The sequence below is a fragment of the Harpia harpyja genome, chromosome 6 (assembly GCF_026419915.1).
Source record: "Harpia harpyja isolate bHarHar1 chromosome 6, bHarHar1 primary haplotype, whole genome shotgun sequence".
Taxonomy (NCBI): Eukaryota; Metazoa; Chordata; class Aves; order Accipitriformes; family Accipitridae; genus Harpia; species Harpia harpyja.
The window spans coordinates 2,252,285-2,275,488 of record NC_068945.1 but is presented as its reverse complement, the minus strand read 5'-3'; the positions used below and the strand labels follow the sequence as shown (position 1 = coordinate 2,275,488).

Here is a 23,204-nt window from a genome sequence, read left to right as displayed (position 1 = left end):
AAATCCAACCAAGCACAAATTGGTAAATTAGACTTCTAATCATTGAAGAAATAGGATTAGATTCTCCTTGGAATACAGTGAACAGGATGCAACTCTACCTGAGAAAAGGTGAGACAACATATTTTAAACTTGCCACGTACCGGATGACTTCTTGAGGGATATTTAGCTGGTCGTATTTGAGATGCTCTCTCAGGTCACTTAAATAGTTCAAGTAGGTGATTTTTTTCCCAAACTTATGGCTAAAAAAAAAAAATCACAAAGAAGTATAAAAATCAGCATGGGAGGAACATTTACGAAGGGTTTAGTTTCTATTACAAAAATGTAAATGCTGATGCAACTCAAAATTAGACTGTAATTGAAGCAGCAGGAGACATAAGATGTATTTCATTTCATATGATCAAACATATACAGTGCATGCCTGAGAGTCTGATTTGAATAAAAATAACTGACTACCATCTGAATGTTTTGTGATTTGCATAGATATGAAAAACACTGCTTTAAAAAACACTGAAAAACAGGTTTCACACAGCATTAGAAAGCTCACTAAAAGAACTGTTAACTTTGGAGAAAACGTTCCACGGCCAACAGAACAACATGTTTGTGTGATTTAGGTATTCCCCCCTGCCAAAAGACAAAATAACAGGGCTGTAGACACAAACTATAAAGTAATAAACAACAGGCAAGATTTTCAAAGCATGGATAGTGTATAACCTTGAAGTGTTGGGCCACCAGCTTTATCTGTTTTGCAAAAGGTTGGATAGCTTCTAGGAAACCTCCTGAATAATAAGGTTTTAATACAAGTTTTACAAAACAGATTTCCAAATTTGAAGCACCAAGTATCACTAGTTAGGACTTTAGTTTCAGCCAGAATATACTACTTACAGGCTGAGGTGTTCAAACAAGGTTCAGCAACACGTTTATATACACAGTCTGAAATAATTTCATATTTTTCTACAACACAAAATATCTGTCCTGTAATGAAGTGTCAAGCAAAATAACAGATGTTTATGATAAAAAATGTACTTTGCTGCAACTTACTTTGATAATAAAATTGGAGAAAAATTCTCTTGCATTAATGAATTCATCCCTGGATTGTCAAATACACATACACACACTCCCTCTAGTGGGAGATAGTACAAATACGTCACTTCAGCATTTTAGAAGCTTTTAATTGAAATGAGCTAAATTTTGCTAACAGGCAAGTGATTTTGGGACACTGACAGATATCAGTCTGTGCATGTACAACTTCAGAGCTCTTCGGTGTGTCTTTTATCCAAAACAGCCTGCAATTTCAACATCTTACCTAAGCCACAGGCTAGCACAGAACTCTCTGTAACCAATCACCTCTGGTAATACAGGACACGTTATAGAACACATAATTTGTAACTAAGTTGTGGGCAATTAGGAATTACTGCTGTTAAAAATGCCACATCACCACCACCACCTAAATGTATATTATTTTGATAACAGGTGGGTGGCTTCTGTTGGCTCAAACATAGAAATGTGCTCTTCTTGCAGGTTTTTTGCAGTTTGGAGAAAATACATTTGACTTAACGCATTACTTTCTTGCTCATCTCTTTTGGGACTGGAAAGGAGATCAATCAACATCTGGAGCTTGAAAATTTCAAGTATTTACAATTTCTTAAATACTTTCAAATACAAGTATGCTAAAATACTTATTACTTTTGTTCTTCACTCTAATAATTCTGTCATTCTTCCAGTTCTTAGTGTTTGCTAAGAACTTGTTCACGTAAAAGTACTTAGGCCAGGTACTAACAGGTACCAAATGTACTGACAGACCTCTGAAAAATAAATACATGTTTCTTGATAATGAAATTTATTTTACATCTGCTACTTTTACTGGAAACACTATCTACAAATGAGTCTGGGCTATAATTCAGCAAACCTAGGAAAGAAAAAGTCCAAAGGATTTTTCTCCCTTCTTTTTGTGAACTTTGGTTCAATATTGACACTTAAAGAAAAGCATCATCTGCTTAAATAAGATTATTCTAAACTAGAAGGAAAAGGTACTGTGAAGAAATGTTAAATTGTACTATTCTAGTAAATTAACAATGTTAATAAGTTTTAGTCTTCAATGAGAGTACAATTTAGTCAAACTGTACATGGGCACTTTCACACTTCAGTTTTAAAATTATATCCTTACGTTTTCCCTTACTTGACAACCCCAAACTTGAGTCAACCCAAAGCACAAGTGCATGTGAGCATTTGGCAGTTAAACCATTTTAGGGAGTAAAGAGGTTTTTTTCCTAGCTTCAGCTAATTCCTGCCTTCTGGCTTATGGACCTTTTCAGAGTTTACTCATACTTTCAATTATTTTGTCAGTCCCAGTGTACAAATAGCTTTGTTTCTGTTGGTCACACGCTTTAACAACAGGCAGTAGAGTGTTACTAAATTAGATTCAAAACAAGTATCCAGGCACGCAGTGGTAAAAGTTGAGTACAAACAGGAACAGCCAATCCTGATTAAAGCATGGTGTTCAGAAGGTCAAGATGATGATGCATCTAAGTTGACAAGCCCTGGTTTGATTTTTCTATGCTAGATATGAATGCTTAAGCTTATCAGGATCACCCATTTTCACATTCAAGGTAAATGAGGATTTAATTACCAGCATTATCTGATCCAAGAAAAAAAGTATTCATCTTATTTACACAGACAAGGTAAGATCCAGGGCAAATGAGTATTTGGAACAGGTACCCGTAAACTTTTCTTTTGTAAGAATTAGCAGCCAATTACTACTCTAAATCAAACAGCATAGCTGTTGTCCAGCTGTGGCTCCACTGCATGCATTAACATGCACAGACTGAAAACCGCCTGTGTCCCAAAACCACTTGCCTGGAGCTATTCCCAAGGAGCCCTCAGCTGCCTCTGAGAAAGAAGTTGGTTTCACCTGAGTGTTGTAATGTCCATCAAGAGTTTTTCTGGTTTTCCTGTTTTGTTTTTTCTAGAAAGCTCTCCATAGCCATCCTACAGCAAATCAGGAACAAAAAAAGAAAATCCATCCCCATTCCTGAGGCACCATCAGCTGCTGGACAACCTGCTTCTGTCACACTTTTCTCACCATTGCTCTATGTCCCTGGATCTCTGGCATTTATTTTACTGCCAGTTAAAATAAAGATCTATAGTTAGTCTTCTTGTTTCAAGAACAGCATATTCTGGAATGATTTTTAGCTGTAATTACTTTTTTATTTTCACATGCTCCTTACATGTTCTGATCTGTCTAGAAGTTAAACTTCCCCTTTCTAATTAATTAGCTTTCTACCAGTCAGAAATTGAATCAATTGCAAATTACTGTAATGGACATTTTTAGTTGGTTCATTATGGCTTCTCAGGATAAGCTGTTTTCATCCTCCAGCCCTGAGGACATTCATAATATAATCTGCAAAATGTTAGAATTACTTTGGAAGTGACAGAAGTTCAGGAGCAGAAACTAAGAAAGCCCAACCATCCTAGCACTTAGCAATATCTACCCATTGTTGCCTGTTCCTTGTAGACAGCATCAATTTTTACCATGCAAAGGAAAAGAATGCACCAGTAAAATACATCCACCTTCACCATTATTCCCTCCATCTCAAATTCTTATGGGCACTTCAGGGCTTATTCATTAACTTTGAACACACAAGTAGTATCGTTCCTATTCATCTCAGCACTTGAGATCAGACCGAAGGTTAACCATTCATTACCTGCTTTACCGTACCACCTAGCAACTCCAGTCATGGGCCCAGTTCTATTGTGCTAAGTGCTGTTAAACAGGACAAAAAAGTCATTCATGGTCCAAAGAATAACTATGTTTTAAAGCGATATTTACTTTAACATACCAGTAAAACTATTATGAATTGAGACTTCCTTTTCTTATAAAGAACTCTACCCTATTATTCATACCCAAGCTTAAGCTCACCTTACTCATTAGTTCAAGACAGTTTAAATGGGTATTGTGCTGTTACCTGACATATTTTACCTCAAGCCTTTTTAAAAGCAACTTATTAGAGAACATACCATCCTTAAACAAAACAGGAAAATGTGTTGAATAAACTGCCAAGTACCTTATGAGAGGTTTAAAGATATTCCACAGAACTTTTATGAAGTTGGTTGGATGTACAACATAAAGCGCTTTAAGGTTTTTCTTATACCTGGGGAAAAAAAAAAAAAAAGAAATTGTTAGGAGACTGTTGAATATCATAGAACTGAATAGCTGCAACTGAATGGGAGCTATTATTACAGGAACATTATACAGCATTCTTTTCAAACACATTAAAAAGACCTAATTCAGAAGAAATGGAATGTAAAATGAAAAAAAAGTCCAATTTTAAAAAATGGTCAGTTTTGATGATACAATAGTAGGCCAAGATAACACTGTTACATTCCTAACCAATGTCTGCTGTGTCATAGATTTAATATCGGGGGGGGCAGAAAGAAAATTTGGCAACTTGAAAAAAAATATTGAGAAGAGAATGAAGAGTCTATAAAAAAAATCTGTAATAAAAAAAATTACTTTCCTTCATCTCCCTTTATTTTCTGCTTACAGGAGTTTCATGTTGGAGAAAATTTCTAACTTTTCAGATGTAAAATTTACACCTAATCTTTTATTGTCTTTTTTTGCTAGTAATTACTAAAGGTGAAGCCAACTGCACACTGTTTTGTATTGGATGGTCCCCTTCGTATGAAACAAAAACCTTTCTCCATTATAGCTTTGCTTGATTCTACAGTGTCATATCATAATACATAAACAATAGATTCTAGGAGGCTGAAACCGAAATGGAAACCAGGCTGCACAAAAAGACTGCTCTTATTCAACGTTATTGCAAAATGAAATTGAGAAACGCATAATAAAATATCCTGCTTTTATATATAAATTGTTGCTTATTACTTTGCCAAGTGTGCCTCCCAGTAGGGAGCAGCCCTCCCAAGTGTTCACTGCTCACTGTTAGAAAACAATGATCATGGAAAAAAATGATTGTGAACTTCTAAGAAAAACCTTCTTGTAACAGGTTATGGTAAGAGGGGGAAAAGGGACCAACTCTGCAAGTACAACAGTTTTTCCTTTTGGGTTTTAATTGGGCCCATACATCTTTGAATGAAAAAGGCATTGTTTTCACAAAGCCACTATCATACACAAGCAAACAACTATCCCTGTGCAATTGGCACCACTGTGGATAAGAACCCCAAATCAACCATAAATACTAAAAAGCAAAAAACCTGAGCTGTTTTACTGAAGTCTCCATTTTCTGTTTGTTTTGTACCTTGAAGCAATGGGCATAAGCCGTTGCTTCTGTGGAAGTTTACATACTTCATAGTTGCCTAGATTACAATTAAGTGCCCAAAAGACTTTACTGAGCCTCTGCTGTAAACCCTCAACGCAAGATCTACTCTTTTGAAACTATTCCTGTTGAACATTTGCTTTCATGATGCTAGCCAACTACTATCGTCCTTTGTACTCTCCTCTGTCCCCGCTTTCCTTTGATCCCAAAACACACACACAGAAGAAGACTGAAAGGTGCTATTTTGGGTTTTTTTCTCTGGCTAGTACAGCTGAACATACATGTTAGGCTGTGAATATCGCTTTGAGCTTCTCAATGACAGTATGCTAAGAAGTTCCGACTGTGAATAAAATGATGGGTGTACAGTTTTGCCCAGCTCCCTGAACTTCTCAGTTCCTCTTTGGGTCTCCTGCTTTCTCGGTCAGGGTGGGGGAATGGAGAGAACAGATTTTTGGCATAAATGAGAGTCACATTGTGCACTTGTAGGCGTGGCAAAAGGCAACAAAGAAGGTATTTCCCTTGTACTGCCTCTCCCCATACAGCAACTGTAAGTTTGGCTTGGGATTCTCCCGGAAGTAAGAGAGTGTGATGCTTTATTTTCAGGAATTGTCAGTGCATGGCAAAAAACAGTATTGTAGTCCAAATCTCTCACCAAAGACAAAAATATAAGAGATCCTCTGCCTTTCTTCTCCCTTACCCAGTCCCAGAAAGAACAGATACATTGTACTAACCATATTCAGAAACCTACCAGCAAAAATAAGCGGTTTTGGTCTGTTGCTCAGTGGATAGCGATAGCAATATCTCATGAAAGCAGTTAGAGGCTTCAGATGACAGCTTCCCACTGCCACTCTGACGGCTGCTATGCACAACCTCATCTTCTAGCTTAGTGGGTTTTAAAGTTTCAGGAGGTTATTGGGTGAGATTCAAAAGAGTCCGCGCTCTGGCACTAGACAACCAAAAGGTGTTGTAAACACCTCAACTTCAATTTTCAAAGCAGGGTCAGGTATTTCACTGGGACTGCTCCCAGTCTAGTCTAGAAACACCCAATAATCTTTTTCACGGCATCTTTTTTTGAGATTTGCTTCTTGTTCCAGCTCCCAATTTGGAAAAATCAGACATGTATGATCCATCCCCCACAACACGCACACACACTCTCACTCTCAGAAAAGACCTGTATTTTTGCTTTCAGTCATGTTGCCCTCTTGAGGCCAACCTACAGAGAAGTAACAACTTGCCAACAAGTAAGAGAGTAACCAATTTCAATAGGAACTCTCAGCTTTGTTGGTAAGTGTGCACTTTCAAAGAATAAACATCAGAACTTTAGTTTCCACTATTAAAATACTATTTATCTACGAGCTTTGGCCTCAACCCTGAAAGGTCAGGCATATACAAGCACAGCGGTCCCTTTGGGGCTTTACATATAACAACCAACAAACATTGCAAGGCCTGTGAGATATGGACCGTTAAAAACTATCTTTCCTTTTTTGTATACAGCCTAGCCTCGGGATGATCAAAGGTTCAAACGCAACTGTGAGATAATCGAGAATGATGACCAATAAGGTGTCAGAGGCATCTTGTTCAATAGCGCACAGAAAAGGCAATGGCTCTTGGTTTTGTTCCCAAGGGTTTTTATAGTTTTATATAACCACTGCAGCACCCTGGCCATTCCTTAGTACTACACAGAAGACACTTAAAAGATAACCAACAGTACTGATATCACTGTAAGAATTTGCAATAGCAAAATTAACTCATTTGGCTGTGAGCAAATCAGGAAAGATCCGCTTCCTTCGTGGAAGTTAGTTACAGACATTACACAACCGAAAGAGTAAACCAAATATTTTGGAGGCATACTTCCTGTCAAATTCTTTGTAGGCTGTTTGTAACCATTTCAGAGATGGTTTATTCAGACTCTTCAGGCCATAGTGAAAGTAGACAACCGTATAATCATTCTCTACGTACTGGTCCAGAGTATACTTTAAGTACCTGAGGAGAAAGATAACATTTTAGTTTTAAGACAGTTTACTGGATGAGATTTTTAAAGCACTAACTGAGAAAGAAAATGTGCTATTTTTGCACAGAACGCTAGTGACTGCAAATTTACGTTTGCTTCAATGTATTTATCTAACAAGTTCCTCTTGCTCTAGTGGCAGTGTTGCCAATAATTCCACATCACTGCAAAGCCTGAAATTTGAAAGAACATATTTAGCTACAAAAACTATGGTGCTCATGAATCATTAAAAGATGAAGACAATGTGGGACTGCGTTTTCCAAGAAATTTTTTAAAAGATGCATTTTAACTGATAGTGACTCTTATTTTGCTTTCTTCTTGTCTTTGTAAATTCCTTCCTTTTAGCCAAGCAAACAATGTCATTTTGACTTTTCAAAATAACAAAGAATAAATCTTGGGTTTTCCTCTTGATTTAAAACTTCCTAAATTCTTGAAAAATCCATTAGCCCTAATTACTGCCAATTACAACTTGTTACTGTAAACTGTTTTCTTGAATATACTTGCCTTTCCCTTGTTTGCATTGTGGGGACTGTGTTCATAGATCATTTCCCTTAAAACTAATTTAAAGAACTACACTACTTATCCCATCTTGAAATAATGCTGCATGTTTTATAAGCAGATTTCTGTGTGTTCGTTCTTTTATGGTATAGTTTAAGATGCTTTTCTCTTCCCTTTCTCATACAATTGAGAACACTGTATGGCCTATTACACAGCTCAATGATTCAAATAAAGCAATGATGGAGGAGTATAATCTGGCCTCATGTCTTGCTGTGTCAGATTTCAACTTTCTCATGTCATTCTCAATGCTATCTTATTATTCTGCGACAGAGCCCCAGCTATTGCTCTTAATTGTATGTAAGCAATTTTCATTCAATAAAATAGATAGTTCCATGTGCCATTTATTAGGCTGTGGCTATCTGCAAGTATCAAGGCCACTTTGACTATCCACCTTTGCATGCAAAAGCCCGTAACTTCACTCTTACACTGTACTCCCACAGTCTCATTTATCTACTTATTCCCTCAGCATACTGTAAATCTTAGACTGTGAATAGCCTTGGACAAGGACTGCCACTGCAATTAATATAACGCTGTTTTGATCCCCGACTTAAGTATTAATGGTATTTTAATAGAAGTAGTAGTAACAGTCATTCAAGACTTTTTCAAAAAAGTTTGAAATTAAAATATATCTAAACAGATATTCTTACGTACAGAGTGCCACATGTTTTATTTTACAGCTTGTAAATTCCTTGGCACGTTGCATCCAGAAAGCCTGTACTTCTAAAAAAAGTTGGGAGAGTTTTGTTGGCATAAAATAACCAGTCTTTTTGTACAGCCTTGGAACAGTTAATTGACTGTAACAGAACTGCAGGGACATTACAAAAGCTTTACCGAATCCATTCTTTAAGTGATTTAATCACAAAATACCTACCAATCTGTAGCTTTTCCTCAGAATTCAACATCTAACTACTCAAAAAGCAGATCACTCGATATTTATATTGCTAGCTTCACATTCAGACACCTGCCTTCAGTTCTCTCTTAGCACAGACTTCCCAAGTGGATTTGATGTGGACTCAGACGTAAGTGGACTCAGAAACATGGATGATGTAGACTCAGAAAACATGTAAGTGTTCAAGTCTAGAAGAGTCTAAGGGCTGGAAACCCTGGTTTCATCAAGACAGCTCCTCACAGATCTGAGGAAGGGTTCTTCGATCTGGTAGCAAACTTGTCACACTCCTTTCTTTGGCATCTCCTATTAGTCATTGCAAGCAGCTCCTCTAGGTGAGGAGCTGACTGGTGTGGCTCTTCCTCCTAGGTGCTAACACTCCCTCTGTGCTACACAGGAAGCTTTGGCTTAAGGCTGTGGAAATACCCTAGCTGTGAAGAGGATAAAAATGAAGCAAGATGGTCTCAAACACATTTCTTGAGTAACCTTTTAGTCCCTTTTTGTTTCTGAAAAGTTGAGATAACAGCACTTCTGTCCTTTCCAATGGTGGTGGGTACTCATGGTTGAAAGATGCTCAAACATTCTGGCAATGGAGGCTGTACAAGAGCTCCAAATAGGTTTAAAATGCTTAAGAAGGAGAGGACTCTCATGGCAGAAGAGATCTCCTTGTAGTGACAAACTACAGGGCAGAAACATGTCCTGGTACCTTGCTGCAGCAAGTTAATAAAGAAGAATGTTGTGCTTTTACATATTCACAACCTCTTCTAACGCAAAAAGCCAAACATTACAAAGTGAGACACATATAAAAATGTAAGCATAACATACTGTACGTAATGCAGATCTTTTTATAAAAGAAGAAAACCACTAAGATGTAAGTAGCTAAATAATGCTATTGCTGAGTGATTTAGGAGATGAAGTACAGCAAATTAAGGCAAACACTGCTATTCACAAGAACATATGTATGGAGCACTAAAACACTAGAATTTCTCTTTCATTGGTCCTCATCATAAATTCAATTTTTTTAAATACGGTCAGAATTCATTAATAAAATCAAGACGACAAGTTTATTTCAGTACACAGTGAATTGCTGCTTCTAGTCAAGATTACAGGTGAAGTAACTCTTGCAGTTTCGTCCATATCTCATTCACTTAATATTAACACTAGTCGGTCTTGCATCGTTTTTTCATTTCACTCCTTGTCTTACTCCTGCTTCTCCTCTCTGGAGAAGCTTGCTCATTCACCTGGAAACAAGCTAATAGAAGTTCACATATAAAAATGTAAAGTAGTCCACGCAGGAGATTGAGAGAAACTTACTCCAGCAATCTGGTGTGATTGAGCTGATGGGAGGGGGGCATACGGCAGCAACTGAAGGTAATCACCTTCCTTCCAGAATTGTCATCACCTAGTGAACAAAACAGTTAGTAAAGACAACACTCATTTACTTATGCAATGGGACTTCAGTGGTCTGAAGGAATGGCTTGTATCTTATGATATTTGGGGCTACCTCTATTTCCCATCGTTACTCAAAACATACTGCAAAACTTCACTGTCAAATCACGTTGCCTACAGAAAGCAATTTGGCCACTGCTGCATTGAAATGAAGCAGCTGCTGGGCAAATGATGAAGCTAAGCTGAGAAAGTCATATTCAAAGGTGGTTGGTGGTACTCAGCTCCTGACAGGGAACTCTTAAGTCCGCCTGTAGCATTCAAACGTGGTAGAAAACAGGCCTGCTTTACCTAGTAGTCTTGGAAGTGACTTGTTTTCAAACTCTTCATGCTTTATATCTGGAATTTATCAGAATACCACTCTGCCGACAAGCACTTTGGCAATTTGCTTTGTCACACATCCAAGTCAGATTTTTTTAACCAACTTAGGCTTTCTTACCCACTCTTTTCCAGAAGCACTGCTACATTCAGATCACATTTAAAACACAACAAGCAAGGCATACAAGTATGCTCTTCTAACCTGAAGATCCCTAAATGTCCATCCCTTAGCTCCTCTGACAAAGCATATATTGCTGCATTTAAGTTCCTTTAGTCTGACTCATGACAGCTTCACCCACACTGTCTGTACAGACAAGGTTGGTGTTCACACCATGCCCACCTCACACCTAAGTTCCTCTATCTGGAAAGCCAGGAGCAGAGGTTGAGTCATGCTCATACGGAAGGTAACTCAGCACTGAAGACTGTGACGTGTTAAGATTTTAACATATATCTACATGAAAGATACCATTCCTTTTAAAGCAATACAGAATCGTCCCAGAAAATGTTTAGACTGAATTCATATCTGAGACATTCTTGGTCTAATTTCAAGGTTCAAAATAATGATATTTAATACTTGCTTCTATTCCCACTAAAACATCAAAGTTTGGCTTTAATATAAGCAGAAGTACAATAAAGTTAAGAATTGGTGGGGTTTTAGATATTCTTTATAATTCTGTTGTTCCCCTTTCACCCCTAATTAAGTAAGTAGCTGTAATGAATAAACAAAAAAAAGAAGTAAAATGGGGGAAGTTAAATCTGTAACAGAGTCACTTAATGAAGAAATAAAATCATATGAGCATTTCTGTGAAAACTGGGTAGAACAGCTTCAGACCACTTCTTAAGCTGTTCTAGCTTGTATTACTGATGTTGGTTCAAGTTACTTGATGTGAACAAACAGAATACCTCCCAGCTTTACAAACACACATTTTCCATGAAAACCCACCACTGATAGTAATATGCTTTCCTTCATTCAACTCAGGAAGAGGTGGCCGTCCTCACCTGACGGATTCCACACTAAGAAAAAAACCCTGCATTAGCTTTGTCCAGCTCCTACCTAGTTGTGCTCAATAGTACTTACAAAGGTCATGATGGACAGCATCTATTTAAACCCATTCCATTACAGGTGCAGGAGGAGAAAAGGGAGGAAAGAGGCGAGATTAACGTTTAATGACTTTTCACGTGTGAACGTGGACTGAGAGACATCTTCTGCATTATCAATTCCAAGCCTGTGTTATCACCAGAAACTGTACCACATAATCCTTCCATTGATTTGTTGAGCTCTATCTTAAAAAAGTTAGGTTTTTCTGTTTCTTGCTCCTCCTGCTCACTGCTTTGACAACTAGCAACCTGCTTTCTCAATTCCAGTCTAAAAGTCACAGCAAGTCTGTCCCAATTTATGTGACAATGACATCACTCAGCTAAAGCAGCGTTTCTCCTTCAGTACTATTTACCATCCCAAAGGACTCTGTAGACAATAATTGTACCCCCTCCCAGCCTGTATTTTACTGCTTGTAAACAAGTTAGATCATCTATCTCTTCCTCAACCTATCTATTCTCTACCCTGTTCCAATCTGAATGCATCTTTCCTAAACATGGGTGATAAAAGTTAGATAATAAATTGCAGATGAACATCACATATAGGACTTAAAAAGGTTTCCTAATAATATCAACATAATTGTATTTACTGAAAACCAAGATGAACTATTAATTTAGTTTGACAGCTATAGCTGGATTATCTCTGATGGCCACCCCACTCTTATTTCACAGAAGATCGCTTCTCTTTTTTTATTTATACAACTAAAGAACCTGTTGCTATTTGCTTTAACATCCTTTAAAGATCTAACTCAGCCTGACTTTTGGCAATTACCACTTTAGTCCTGTAGTTTTGACTTCCAAAACACAGCTCTTTCTGCTGGCTTGTTCTTTCTTCCTGTTCCTTTTTGGCTGACTGCTTATTTTCATTATATTTCTCAAAGGTGTTTTTTCATCCCACAAGGCCCGGTGCCTCTTCCCACATTAAAAATAAATTCTGACTTGTGTGTTAAATAAGGTGCTTGAGCACCACTAAAGAAAGAATATGCACACCACCACAATTATATGCACTCAAGTATGTCTGCATATTGTTCTTTAACAGACCACAATTTTATTTCCTGAAGTTATTTTTAAGTGTCTTATTTGATATTCTCAGGGTACTTATAAAAGCATTACGTGACATGGATTAATATGAATGATGTACTAAAATTAAATTAAAACATTAATAAAAGATCGTTCCCTAAATCATGACTTGTTTGTGAAAAAATTGCTGTGACAATGCACTGTAGAATATTTTATTTGTTAGAGACAATCATTTTTATGAGCAAAATAAATCTAAGAAAGGTTTCCAGTTAAATTACTAAATGAGTCACTAATTGTTACTGGTGGTCACATTTGACTGCTTGAATTAAAAGGCAGGAAAATAACCAGCTTTATAAAAGACTGCAGATACACTTAGAACATACACAAACATAATTGCCTGGTTTCGATAATGGGAAAACTGAGGCAGAGAAACTTTCTCAAAATTACCAGCAGAGCAGAGCACCTCATTCTCCCACCCCGCAGTGCCACACAGGCAACAAGAGCAAAGCAGAAAAGGTGACTGAGAACCTCAACTCCATTAAAAACCTGAATAAAGCAGTGCCAGCTTTCCATTGGTGATGACAGCTAATGAAAGGAAAAAGGCTCTTCTTTCTCCATAGGCATCAATAATGTTTTGAACAACATCAAATTTTAACATGACATATGAAGTGCTGATCAAAACAGAAGCAGGCTTTCCTTGCCCTCCACCAGAAGGGTTGTGACTGAGCACCCTGGGAAATGCCCATCACATTTGCTACAGCATTTGCTTCCCAGTCCAACAGTTTGAATCCCACGACCTTGAGGATTTAATTTTTATCCAAACATGTGAAAGTGCAGTTTGAAGGGTAAGGTGAGGAATGGCAGTTATCTTCACATTCAAAGGAGAGTGTAACTGGATTTTAAATCAGCATAGAGTATATTTTTATCCCGCAAAACCTGTATTTTCCTACTATTTGGACTTAAGACAGAACTGAAAGATGTCTCAGTTTCTACAGAGGACAAAGCAAAAAAGAAGTGCAATATCAGCTTTGCTCCTTCATGTTTCGCTTTCAGGTCAAAAATGTAGTTTTATATTAACCTACTTTGTTTCATAGGCTAACGTCACCAAACACTTTCAGATGAAAGCTGATAACCTGTTCTACCCTCCCTGGAAAATGTACTCCTCCCCTTATCTTTCTGGACTGGTTCTGAGCTCCAGATATTCAGGAGGCATTCCCAAACACTGAGTGCCTTAACTGCTTGGGTACTCACACTCCTCCAGCTACCTACCCATGCCTTTTTAAAAGTCACTAGCTCAGATTCTGCCCTTGTGCACAAAAAGGTCCGACAGCCTTCTCTCGCCCATGGGTAGGAGGCTCCTGCCTTTGAACCAGGCACTTGCTGCCATGCAGACTATTACTGGGCAGCCTCAGGATTATCAGCTGTGCTGGCTGCAGAGCCACCCCTGGGAGCGCAGCACAGCAATGCCAGCCGCCGCCTCTGTCCTCGGTGAGTAAAGAGGGATGCGTAGAGCACGCTGTCCCGAATGACATTTATGCACGTTAAAATACAAGCTGGCTGCTGGGGTTTCATTTGTCTGGATTTCACTGAAACGGACACGAATCATACATCGCTTTTGATATCAGACTCTGCAGTAGGGAAAAAAAGTTACAGTAAGACATGGGAAGGGCAAGTGGGAAAGGGGATTGTTCTACTTTTTAATTAAGAATTTGGACAGCACAGCGCTTCCTAACTGCTTCTTGCAAATGAAAAGGGTTTTTTCTAATGATATAGCTCATTCCGATTTGCAAATGAGATCTTTTGAATGCTGTAGTTTTAGCACGACTTTTTAAGAGCTTTTGTTCTGATGATACCAAACATTACTATTTTATAAGTGAAAAGTGAAATATCATTTTACTTCACTGAAGCTTGTCATTATCACATTACAGCAAAGCAAGATCCTCAAGTCAACAGAAGTTTTGCCATTGCTTTCAACGGGAGTAGAAGCAGGGTCAAAATCCAGGGGACTTGCCACACCAATGAAAACACTTGCTCACATATTTGCTTCATTAATAGAATTTATGCTAGAGAAAATGAGCCTAAACTTCAATTACATTATGTTAAATGGTGAGACAAATTGTGCTTTAAAGCCTCCTTCTACACTCCACAACTCAGGAAAATACGGGGGTCTCAAAAAAGCCATTATGAAACTTCTGTGTTTTGCCTAGGCTGAGTAATGGACAGTAAATACATCCACAACTAATCCACTATGGATCTCTGCCCATCCATAATGGCAAACTTTGTCAGTTAAGAAATACACAGCCAAGATAACACAGCTGAGTCTCAACATTAGCAGAAGCAGCTTATACCTTTAGCTGTAGAGATCTGAGTCCTCTTTCTCCTGGCATTGATCACCTCAGCCGATCATATGAAAATATATTACAACAGATATTAGCCAGCTTAAAGATGAAGTATTAAAATACCCATTGGAGTGTTCATCCTTTGGGATAGAGACCAGATCCACCAAGGAAATGCAGAGAATGACACCAACTCTAAATTCTAAGAGTCACCTTGTTTTGATTTCACAAAGTTCCCTTTTTGCTTTCATTCCTCTGGATTCTACTCACATCCACCTATTTATTTAGAAACCAACTTTCTGTGAGAGGACTGCACCTGCACTGCACCTGGCTAATTCTGGAAAGTGCTAAAAGTGCAATTAAAATCAATTACATGCTCAGGTGTCTTTCTAAATAGGAATGACTATAAGTGAATGTTCAGGAGATTTCCTACATCAGTAACCTTATTAATTTCCCTCAGAAAGCAAAGACTGCCCATCACAGATTCCTCCATGATCAATTTTTCTTTTAAATTTTGCCTAAGAAAAATACTTTGCCATAGCACTTCTTTCTGGATCAGCTGAAAGCAAAGGGACAGCTTGTTTTTTGATATAATTAATTATTTACATTTCATCTGTGCTCCTCTTAAAGTATGTAAAATAAGCTGAAATAAGGGTGAGTTAAAGCCAATACTGAAGCTAACCTCTCTAATGTCAGTACAGTTCTATCTGACTGACTCTCTGGACTAGAACAATGCTCTAGTCTTAAAAGGGGCACTGAAAATCAAAACTGCTTTCAGTGATGCAAAACTAAGTATTTTGATGTTTCACAGAAAGCATAAAAGAAAATTTAAGGAAAGCAAAGAAACAGTAGAATAGTCAAACAGAAAGGGAATATAATTTACATTTACTTGGTAAAGGGGAAATAGTGCTAGGCTTTTCTTTTTAATAAGCTATATTTGGGTACAGAATGACTTGTGGTATATTGTCAGGATACCCAAACCTAACATTGAGTACACATTCACATTTGAATTTGGCACTTTGAGCCATCATTTATTTTAGCAAGCCTGTTGCTCTACTAAGAGATTTTTAAAGCAGACCTGTTATATTTTCTCAGATTCAACAAGAAAGCATGTCCATATATTTTTATACCATTAACTTAGCTGTGTCTTTAAAAAAAGACACTATAACTTACAGCCTGATGTTCAAAGCAAGGAATGTGGTAAATAAGGATTTATTTCCTTTCACATTCTGAGAAGAAAATAGTTGGAGAAAGAAGCAAGAGGAAAACTGGTGCAGAATTTGGAAAATCCAAGTTCAACTCCTGCCTAAAGGATTTGAACCTGTGTTTCTATCACTCAGGCAAGTTTCCTCTTCACTAGAGCAGGAAATACTTTTCATTGATATCAACCTTTAGTTTGGAGCTCCTCTCATAGCAATTGAGAGAAAAACATGACACCCAGATGGTTAGGACATGCTTTGTAATGTGCAAAGCCCACATTACAATCTCCTTGTGCTGCAAATAGGTTACGAACCAGAGCCCTCAGCTTCCTTCTTGAAAAGTGCCCAAGTCTTAACGTCTCTTCCGTTGATTTGTTGTTTTCCCCAAAAGGGTAGTCATGAAATAACATCAGAGATACTGATTTCAGGAACACCCCATGGAAATAAAAAAATTAACAAAGTAAATCTTTTAAGGAAAAAAAAAAAAAAAATCTTTAAACCCAGTTCTTTCCTGTGGGCCTGCAATTTACAGACCACAGATCTGCTCCTGAAGGTATTGCAAGAAGTAGAGAAGGTGTCACTGAGATGGACTAAAAATTATCAGGACTTGTGTCTTAGGCTTATTAGGTAACTCACTACAGTTTCTCCTTACATGTTACAAAAACTAAATTACAACTTTACCTTTCACAGTCTGATCTACATAATACTATTCTAATCGGTTTCTAATATACTGGTTCAATATCAGAAAGGGGCATGAAATCAACTGGATCTTGAAGAAAAATATGGACAGTCTCTACAAAGACCCAGGCTGGGTACCTGAAATCTTTAAATATAACTAGAAAAGCAATAACAGGCTAAGAAGGGAAATATAGAGTTAAAACAATGATGGACTTTGATTCCATTAAAAAGTTTTGTCTAACACATAAAAGGATGTCACTGGCAATTAATGAAAACACAAGCATCAGAGACGGAGTCCTACTAAATCAGCACATACTCAAAAAAAAGGTACTGCAAAAAGTGGTCAGCGATCATATTATGGAAGCAAACTACAGAAAATAAGGAAGCTTGACGCCTCATATATGCTTATATGTTCCTTTTTCCACAAAGAAAAATAATCTTGAGTTTCTTTTTAGGCAACCGATTGAAATTTCTCCTTCAAAATAGAAATAAAAAGACCCAGCGCTGAAGCACTGTTGCATTAACATATGCTTAGGGTAGTCAGCTGCACACTGGTATTTGTGGCATAACCAGTCTGTAATTAATAAACAATTATTAAAGCTTACATCTTTTTAAAAATGTCCTCTATTCTTAATTAATTGTATTTTCACACTGTATGAATACAGCTCAAAAAATCTCCTTTGCATATAGTCAAAGCTATTGTTATGTAAAGCAGGTATAAGTCATTTTGTCAGAAGCAATAAGGAATTTTAGATTTTTTTTTTTTAAATTAACTGTTGGAAACTAGACCATTGTAAGAGATGGATAAATTACTGCAAATATTTTCAGCTAAATTCTTTCTTTTTCTTCAATCACTTGAAACAATACATCTCATTGTCTTTCAATAACAGACTTAAAACTGAAGGAATTGCTTTTAGAATTGCTTTAATACAGCCATTCCAAACACTGAAAATATAATTTGTTTTATTCAAAGATATTAAAACCATTACAAACTAGGTACCAATCATTTAAAAATTATTTGTTTCAAAGGGGACTGGCCTCTTCCAAGATGGGAAGGAGATCTAAAGAGCTCACCCTTTCCTCACTTGAATCTAAACCCAGAAAACATTCAAACCTGACTCCATGCCAGTTAACAGTGGAGGTGAAACATGTCTTTGGATCACATTTCACCTTCCCCGTGCTCTGCATTCATATGCACACCTCCGCGTTCTCTTACGTCCCACCATCAGAGCCGCTTTAGAGGGTGCAGACTGCCATCTGAAGCACGGCTCCTGGCTTGTGCTTTGCATTTAAATTGTCCAGTAGACTTGCAAAACCCCATCATATATTTCTGACTGAAATGGCAGCTAAAGTCACTCCTTTCTGAGCTCAAACAATGGCTAGAGGACTTTTTTCCCCTACAAAGGAGTGCAGTATTAAGGTGTGGTGGGTTGACCCTGGCTGGACACCAGGTGCCCCCCAAAGCTGCTCTATCACTGCCCTCCTCAGCGGGACAGAGGAGAGAAATTATAACAAAAGGCTCGTGGGTCAAGATAAGGACAAAGAGAGATCACTGAACAATTACTGTCACAGGCAAAACAGACTTGACTCGGGAAAAATTAATTTAATTTACTACCAATTCAATCAGAGTAAGGTAATGAGAAATAAAACCAAATCTTAAAACACCTTCCCCCACCCCTCCCTTCTTCCTGGGCTCAACCTCACTCCCAATTTTCTCTACCTACTCCCTGCAGTGGCACAGGGGGACGGGGAATGGGGTTGGGGTCAGTTCATCACACATTGTCTCTGCCGCTCCTTCCTCTTCAGGGGGAGGACTCCTCACTCTTCTCCTGCTCCAGCGTGGGGTCCTTCCCACGGGAGACAGTCCTCTACAAACTTCTCCAACGTGGGTCCTTCCCACGGGCTGCAGTTCTTCATGAACTATTCCAGTGTGGGTCCCTCCCACAGGCTGCAGTCCTTCAGGCACAGACTGCTCCAGCGTGGGTCCCCCGCGGGGTCACAAGTCCTCCCAGAAAACCTGCTCCAGCGCGGGCTTCCCATGGAGTCACAGCCTCCTTCAGACACCCACCTGCTCCACCGTGGGGTCCTCCCCGGGCTGCAGGAGGATATCTGCTCCACCATGGACCTCCATGGGCTGCAGGGGGACAGCCTGCCTCACCATGGTCTTCATCACCACAGGCTGCAGGGGAATCTCTGCTCCGGTGCCTGGAGCATCTCCTCCCCCTCCTTCTTCACTGACCTGGGGGTCCGCAGGGTTGTTTCTCTTGCACGTTCTCACTCCTCTCTCCGGCTGCAGTTTCTGTGCCGCAGCAGCTTTTCCCCCTTCTTAAATCTGTTATCCCAGAGGCGCTACCACCGCCACTGATGAGCTCGGCCTTGGCCAGCGGCAGGTCCATCTTGGAGCTGGCTGGCATTGGCTCTGTCGGACATAGGTGAAGCTTCTAGCAGCTTCTCACAGAAGCCACCCCTGTAGCCCTCCCACTACCAAAACCTTGCCACACAAACCCAACATATAAGGACAAAACCATCAGAGATAATCCAACATTTCAGCCAAGATTCATCTTGTGAATACCTCCATTTGCTCCGGTGAATTTAAACCAGGAGTATACCTAGTGTTTGGACTTTATTCCAAGCAAACACTGATACGGAGCGAGTTCCAAGATGAACCTATGGAAGCTACAGGTAGGTTCCTTTAAAAAAAAACTGTGGCTTTCACTCTACTATACTGAAGCACATTCCCATTCTCTAACATAGGAATAAGGCATATGCATAAGATGAAGCCAGGCAGGACGGCTCAGGAAAGGGCAGGCTGGTTATCATTCTGTCCCCACCACATGTTCTCTGTTTCACCAGCAATAAAAGCATGAATTTTTTAAAAGGAGATGTTCCAGTATATTTCATCTTCTCATTCCAAAAGTCTCCCCTTTTTGGAGTTCCCCCACCATTTAACTCTTCCAAGTCAAACAACAGAGTCCTTCTGAGACTAAGAAAGTTACAGTTTTTGTTTGCCTTGGTAGTAAGTAAACTTTTTTTTTTTTTTTTAAATCAGTAGGGAATGTCTTATTGGTAAGTCAATAAGAACTTACTAAGATTGCCAACTTGTCCCCTTTTCCTCCAGTATGGAGGGATGGAGAAGAGCTTTGTCTAAGCACAGACTTGGGGGTTTCAGCTCATCACCCGGCAGCTCTGCACATAGCTGCAAAAATCACGATGGTTCCTCCATGGAAAATAAACACACAAGGACCCTTTAGAATTAACACCAGCTAAAACAGACAAATACCAAGTTCTTAGGACTTCCAGGGCGGCTTTGAGTGAACAAAAAACAAGGAGCAGCAACAAACATTTACTAAATAGTTGTTCATAATTAAAGTTGTAGCAGTAAATACATGGCCCATCATAATTTCACGTTGAATATACCAGCAGGACAAAACGTCTTGAAGATCTCTTTTAGGGCATTATCACGTAGCACTGCCTAATACAGCAGATGGAAGAGGTTCTTAGGTGGACAGTTATAGTGACCCTGGTGTATCCAGTGTGTATGTTAACACATCTATTTTGCACTTTGTCAGTTTGATTTCAATGGTTTCATTAATATTTCCCCCATCCCAAAACTGGTGCTTGAGTGAGAAACATCCTAGAGGGTTAGCAGGCAGTAGCTTTTGAATCACAAGAATGTGAATCTGTTATTCCCTTGTTTATGGATTTGAGTCTTATGTTCGGGGGGTTAGTTTCAAAGAAGGTAGAAGGTAGTTATTATCCTGCGTATAACTAGCTTCAAGAAGAGAAGTTACTATAGGTAAAATCCTCCTCCCACTATAAGTCAGAAGTGAAATTACCACAGATTTCACTGCCCTAGTCAATCATAGCTTACTAGAGGACTGGTTTTACTGAAGTTGATATTCACCTGGATGACATCCTGTTTATGGCTCAAATTCAGGAAGGTACCTATGTATAACCCGAGTTCAAACTTTTCCTGAAAAATCATAATCTAGGCTCACTAAAGCATGAGGTACCAAAAGTGTGCACAATACAACACAATCTTAGACTTCAGTAGGATGAGCAGTGTTAAATACCGCTATTTGTTTCTTATTGTATACATTTCTTTAGTTTAGGATTGTGATTATTAATGCTATTTTAACAAGCACATTGATGCCAAAAATAAGCCAAAAGGAAAAAAATATGCAATGCATATTTTAAAGAGCTGCTTTTATATCATAAATATGCTTGAGAGTAGGAAGACTCTACAGAGGCATCTAGACTGGCTGGATCGATGGGCCAAGGCCAACTGTATGAGGTTCAGCAAGGCTCAGTGTCAGGTCCCACACTTGGGACACAACCACCCCACGCAGCGCTACAGGCTTGGGGAAGAGTGGCTGGAAAGCTGCCTGGCGGAAAAGGACCTGGGGGTGCTGGTCAACAGCCAGCTGAATATGAGCCGGCAGTGTGCCCAGGTAGCCAAGAAGGCTACAACATCCTGGCCTGTATCAGAAATGGTGTGGCCAGCAGGACTAGGGAAATGATCGTACCCCTGTACTGGTGAGGCTGCACCTTGAATAATGTGTTCAGTTTTGGGCTCCTCACTACAGGAAAGACCTTGAGGTGCTGGAGCATGTCCAAAGAAGGGCAGTGAAGCTGGTGAAGGGTCTAGAGCACAAGTCTTATGAGGATCGGCTGAGGGAACTGGGGTTGTTTAGCCTGGAGAAAAGGAGGCTCAGGGGAGACCTTAGCACTCTCTACAACTACCTGAAAGGAGGTTGTAGTGAGGCGGGTGTCAGTCTCTTCTCCCAAGTAACAAGTGTTAGGACAAGAGGAAATGCCCTCAAGTTGCACCAGGGGAGGTTTAGATTGCATATCAGGAAAAATTTCTTCACTGAAAGGGCTGTCAAGCATTGGAACAGGCTGCCCAGGGAAATGGTTGAGTCACCATCCCTGAAGGTACTTAAAAGATGTGTAGATGTGGCACTTAAGGACATGGTTTAGTAGTGGACTTGGCAGTGCTAGGTGTACGGTTGGACTTGATGATCTTAAAGGTCTTTTCCAACCTAAACAATTCTATGATTCTATTTTATGATTCTATAAATATGCCTGCATGTCTTATACGTTGCCAGAATGTTTTAAAAATAACCATAAACATTAAATGATCCAATATTCAAATATTCTATGTACCCATAGCTTCTCCCCCGTGTCACAGCAGAAAGTCAGGTGATAAATGCAGTTAACATTTACATCAACAGTTTCCTTCCGCTTTTTGTTAGTTTTTATACAGTAACCCATATATCTTCAGTTGCACACCCTTTCCAGGGAGGACTAGAAAAATGATTACGTGTGGCTACACAACACTTCAGGTTACTCAGAAAACAAAACAGCTTATTACAAATAAAGTACAGATCTGTTACAGCCACAGTTAGGCCTTAGATTATAATATATTGCTATAGTTATATTTTAAAGCAAGATTAAGCTCAAATATTTGACTCACAACTCATCCGCAGAAAAGCACTGAGTTTATCTATTACTATTCAGCTGATGAAGGCTGAAAGCATCAACATGACTCCTATGCATCACCTTGAGGAGTACAGTAAGAAAAATGTGGTAAGGGCTGTAGTAACATAAAGCCATAGTATTTTCCAAACTTACCTGCTAACTGGATGATGCCATGTCTCGCAACATCATAGTAGGGGTGATTGATATTTAGCTCAGGATCCTCAAGTGGTGGAGGCATAAATGTTTCTTCCTGTTCTGACTGTGTATCTTCCACTTCATCCTTCTGCAGTTCTAAAGGAGCAAGAAAGAACACTTAAGTGCTAATGAACAGAGAAAAACTTTCATCTTCGATACATTATTGAAGGGTTGAATTTTAGCTCAGTTTGACAAAAACACAGGCCTTTATCACTATTTGTTGCAGTTTCAAATCAGTTTCTTGTTCTTTACCCTTTCTCATGTGTGGGAAAAGCAACCCTTCAATACCTCAAAGCTACCTTCATGTTCTCCTTAAGATTAATATCTACTGTGATGCTCACAGAAATCTCGACAATGACTGGACAGCTGTCATGCTGTGATCTTGCTATTCGCTACTGCAGGTGTTGTCTCATCATATTCTACACTCCCACAATCTGCTGCTTGTATCCATCTATGACTTCTTGCCTTTTATTTCAAGGTTGCCCAAATGGAGAAGTCAAAGTTTCAGTATGCTAACGTGTGCGTTGACAGCTATGCCACATTACCACCCTGTGTGAATGCCCTCTGAGAGCGGACTTATTGCTTTGCATAAAGGTAGCAAATTGCAAACAAATCTCCATCTCACCTCCCCTGAAATTCACTGTTTCTTTGAAATCCATTAAACTTCTGAACTTGCAATAGACAAGGCAGCCAGATGTCCATCCAGCA

At 39.0% G+C, this 23,204-nt stretch overlaps 1 protein-coding gene across 1 annotated transcript in view; it reads right to left on the bottom strand.

Moving 5' to 3' along the window:
* The window catches only part of ARHGAP8 (Rho GTPase activating protein 8), an 86,114-nt gene that overhangs the window by 35,398 nt on the left and 27,512 nt on the right, over positions 1 to 23,204 (bottom strand). Inside the window, exons 3-7 of the mRNA XM_052789867.1 lie at positions 22,455 to 22,592; positions 10,043 to 10,130; positions 7,128 to 7,259; positions 4,062 to 4,148; positions 141 to 239 (exon numbers count right to left, since the gene is read on the bottom strand). Of these exons, the coding sequence (XP_052645827.1) occupies positions 141 to 239; positions 4,062 to 4,148; positions 7,128 to 7,259; positions 10,043 to 10,130; positions 22,455 to 22,592 (544 nt within the window). The remainder of the gene's footprint in view (positions 1 to 140; positions 240 to 4,061; positions 4,149 to 7,127; positions 7,260 to 10,042; positions 10,131 to 22,454; positions 22,593 to 23,204) is intronic.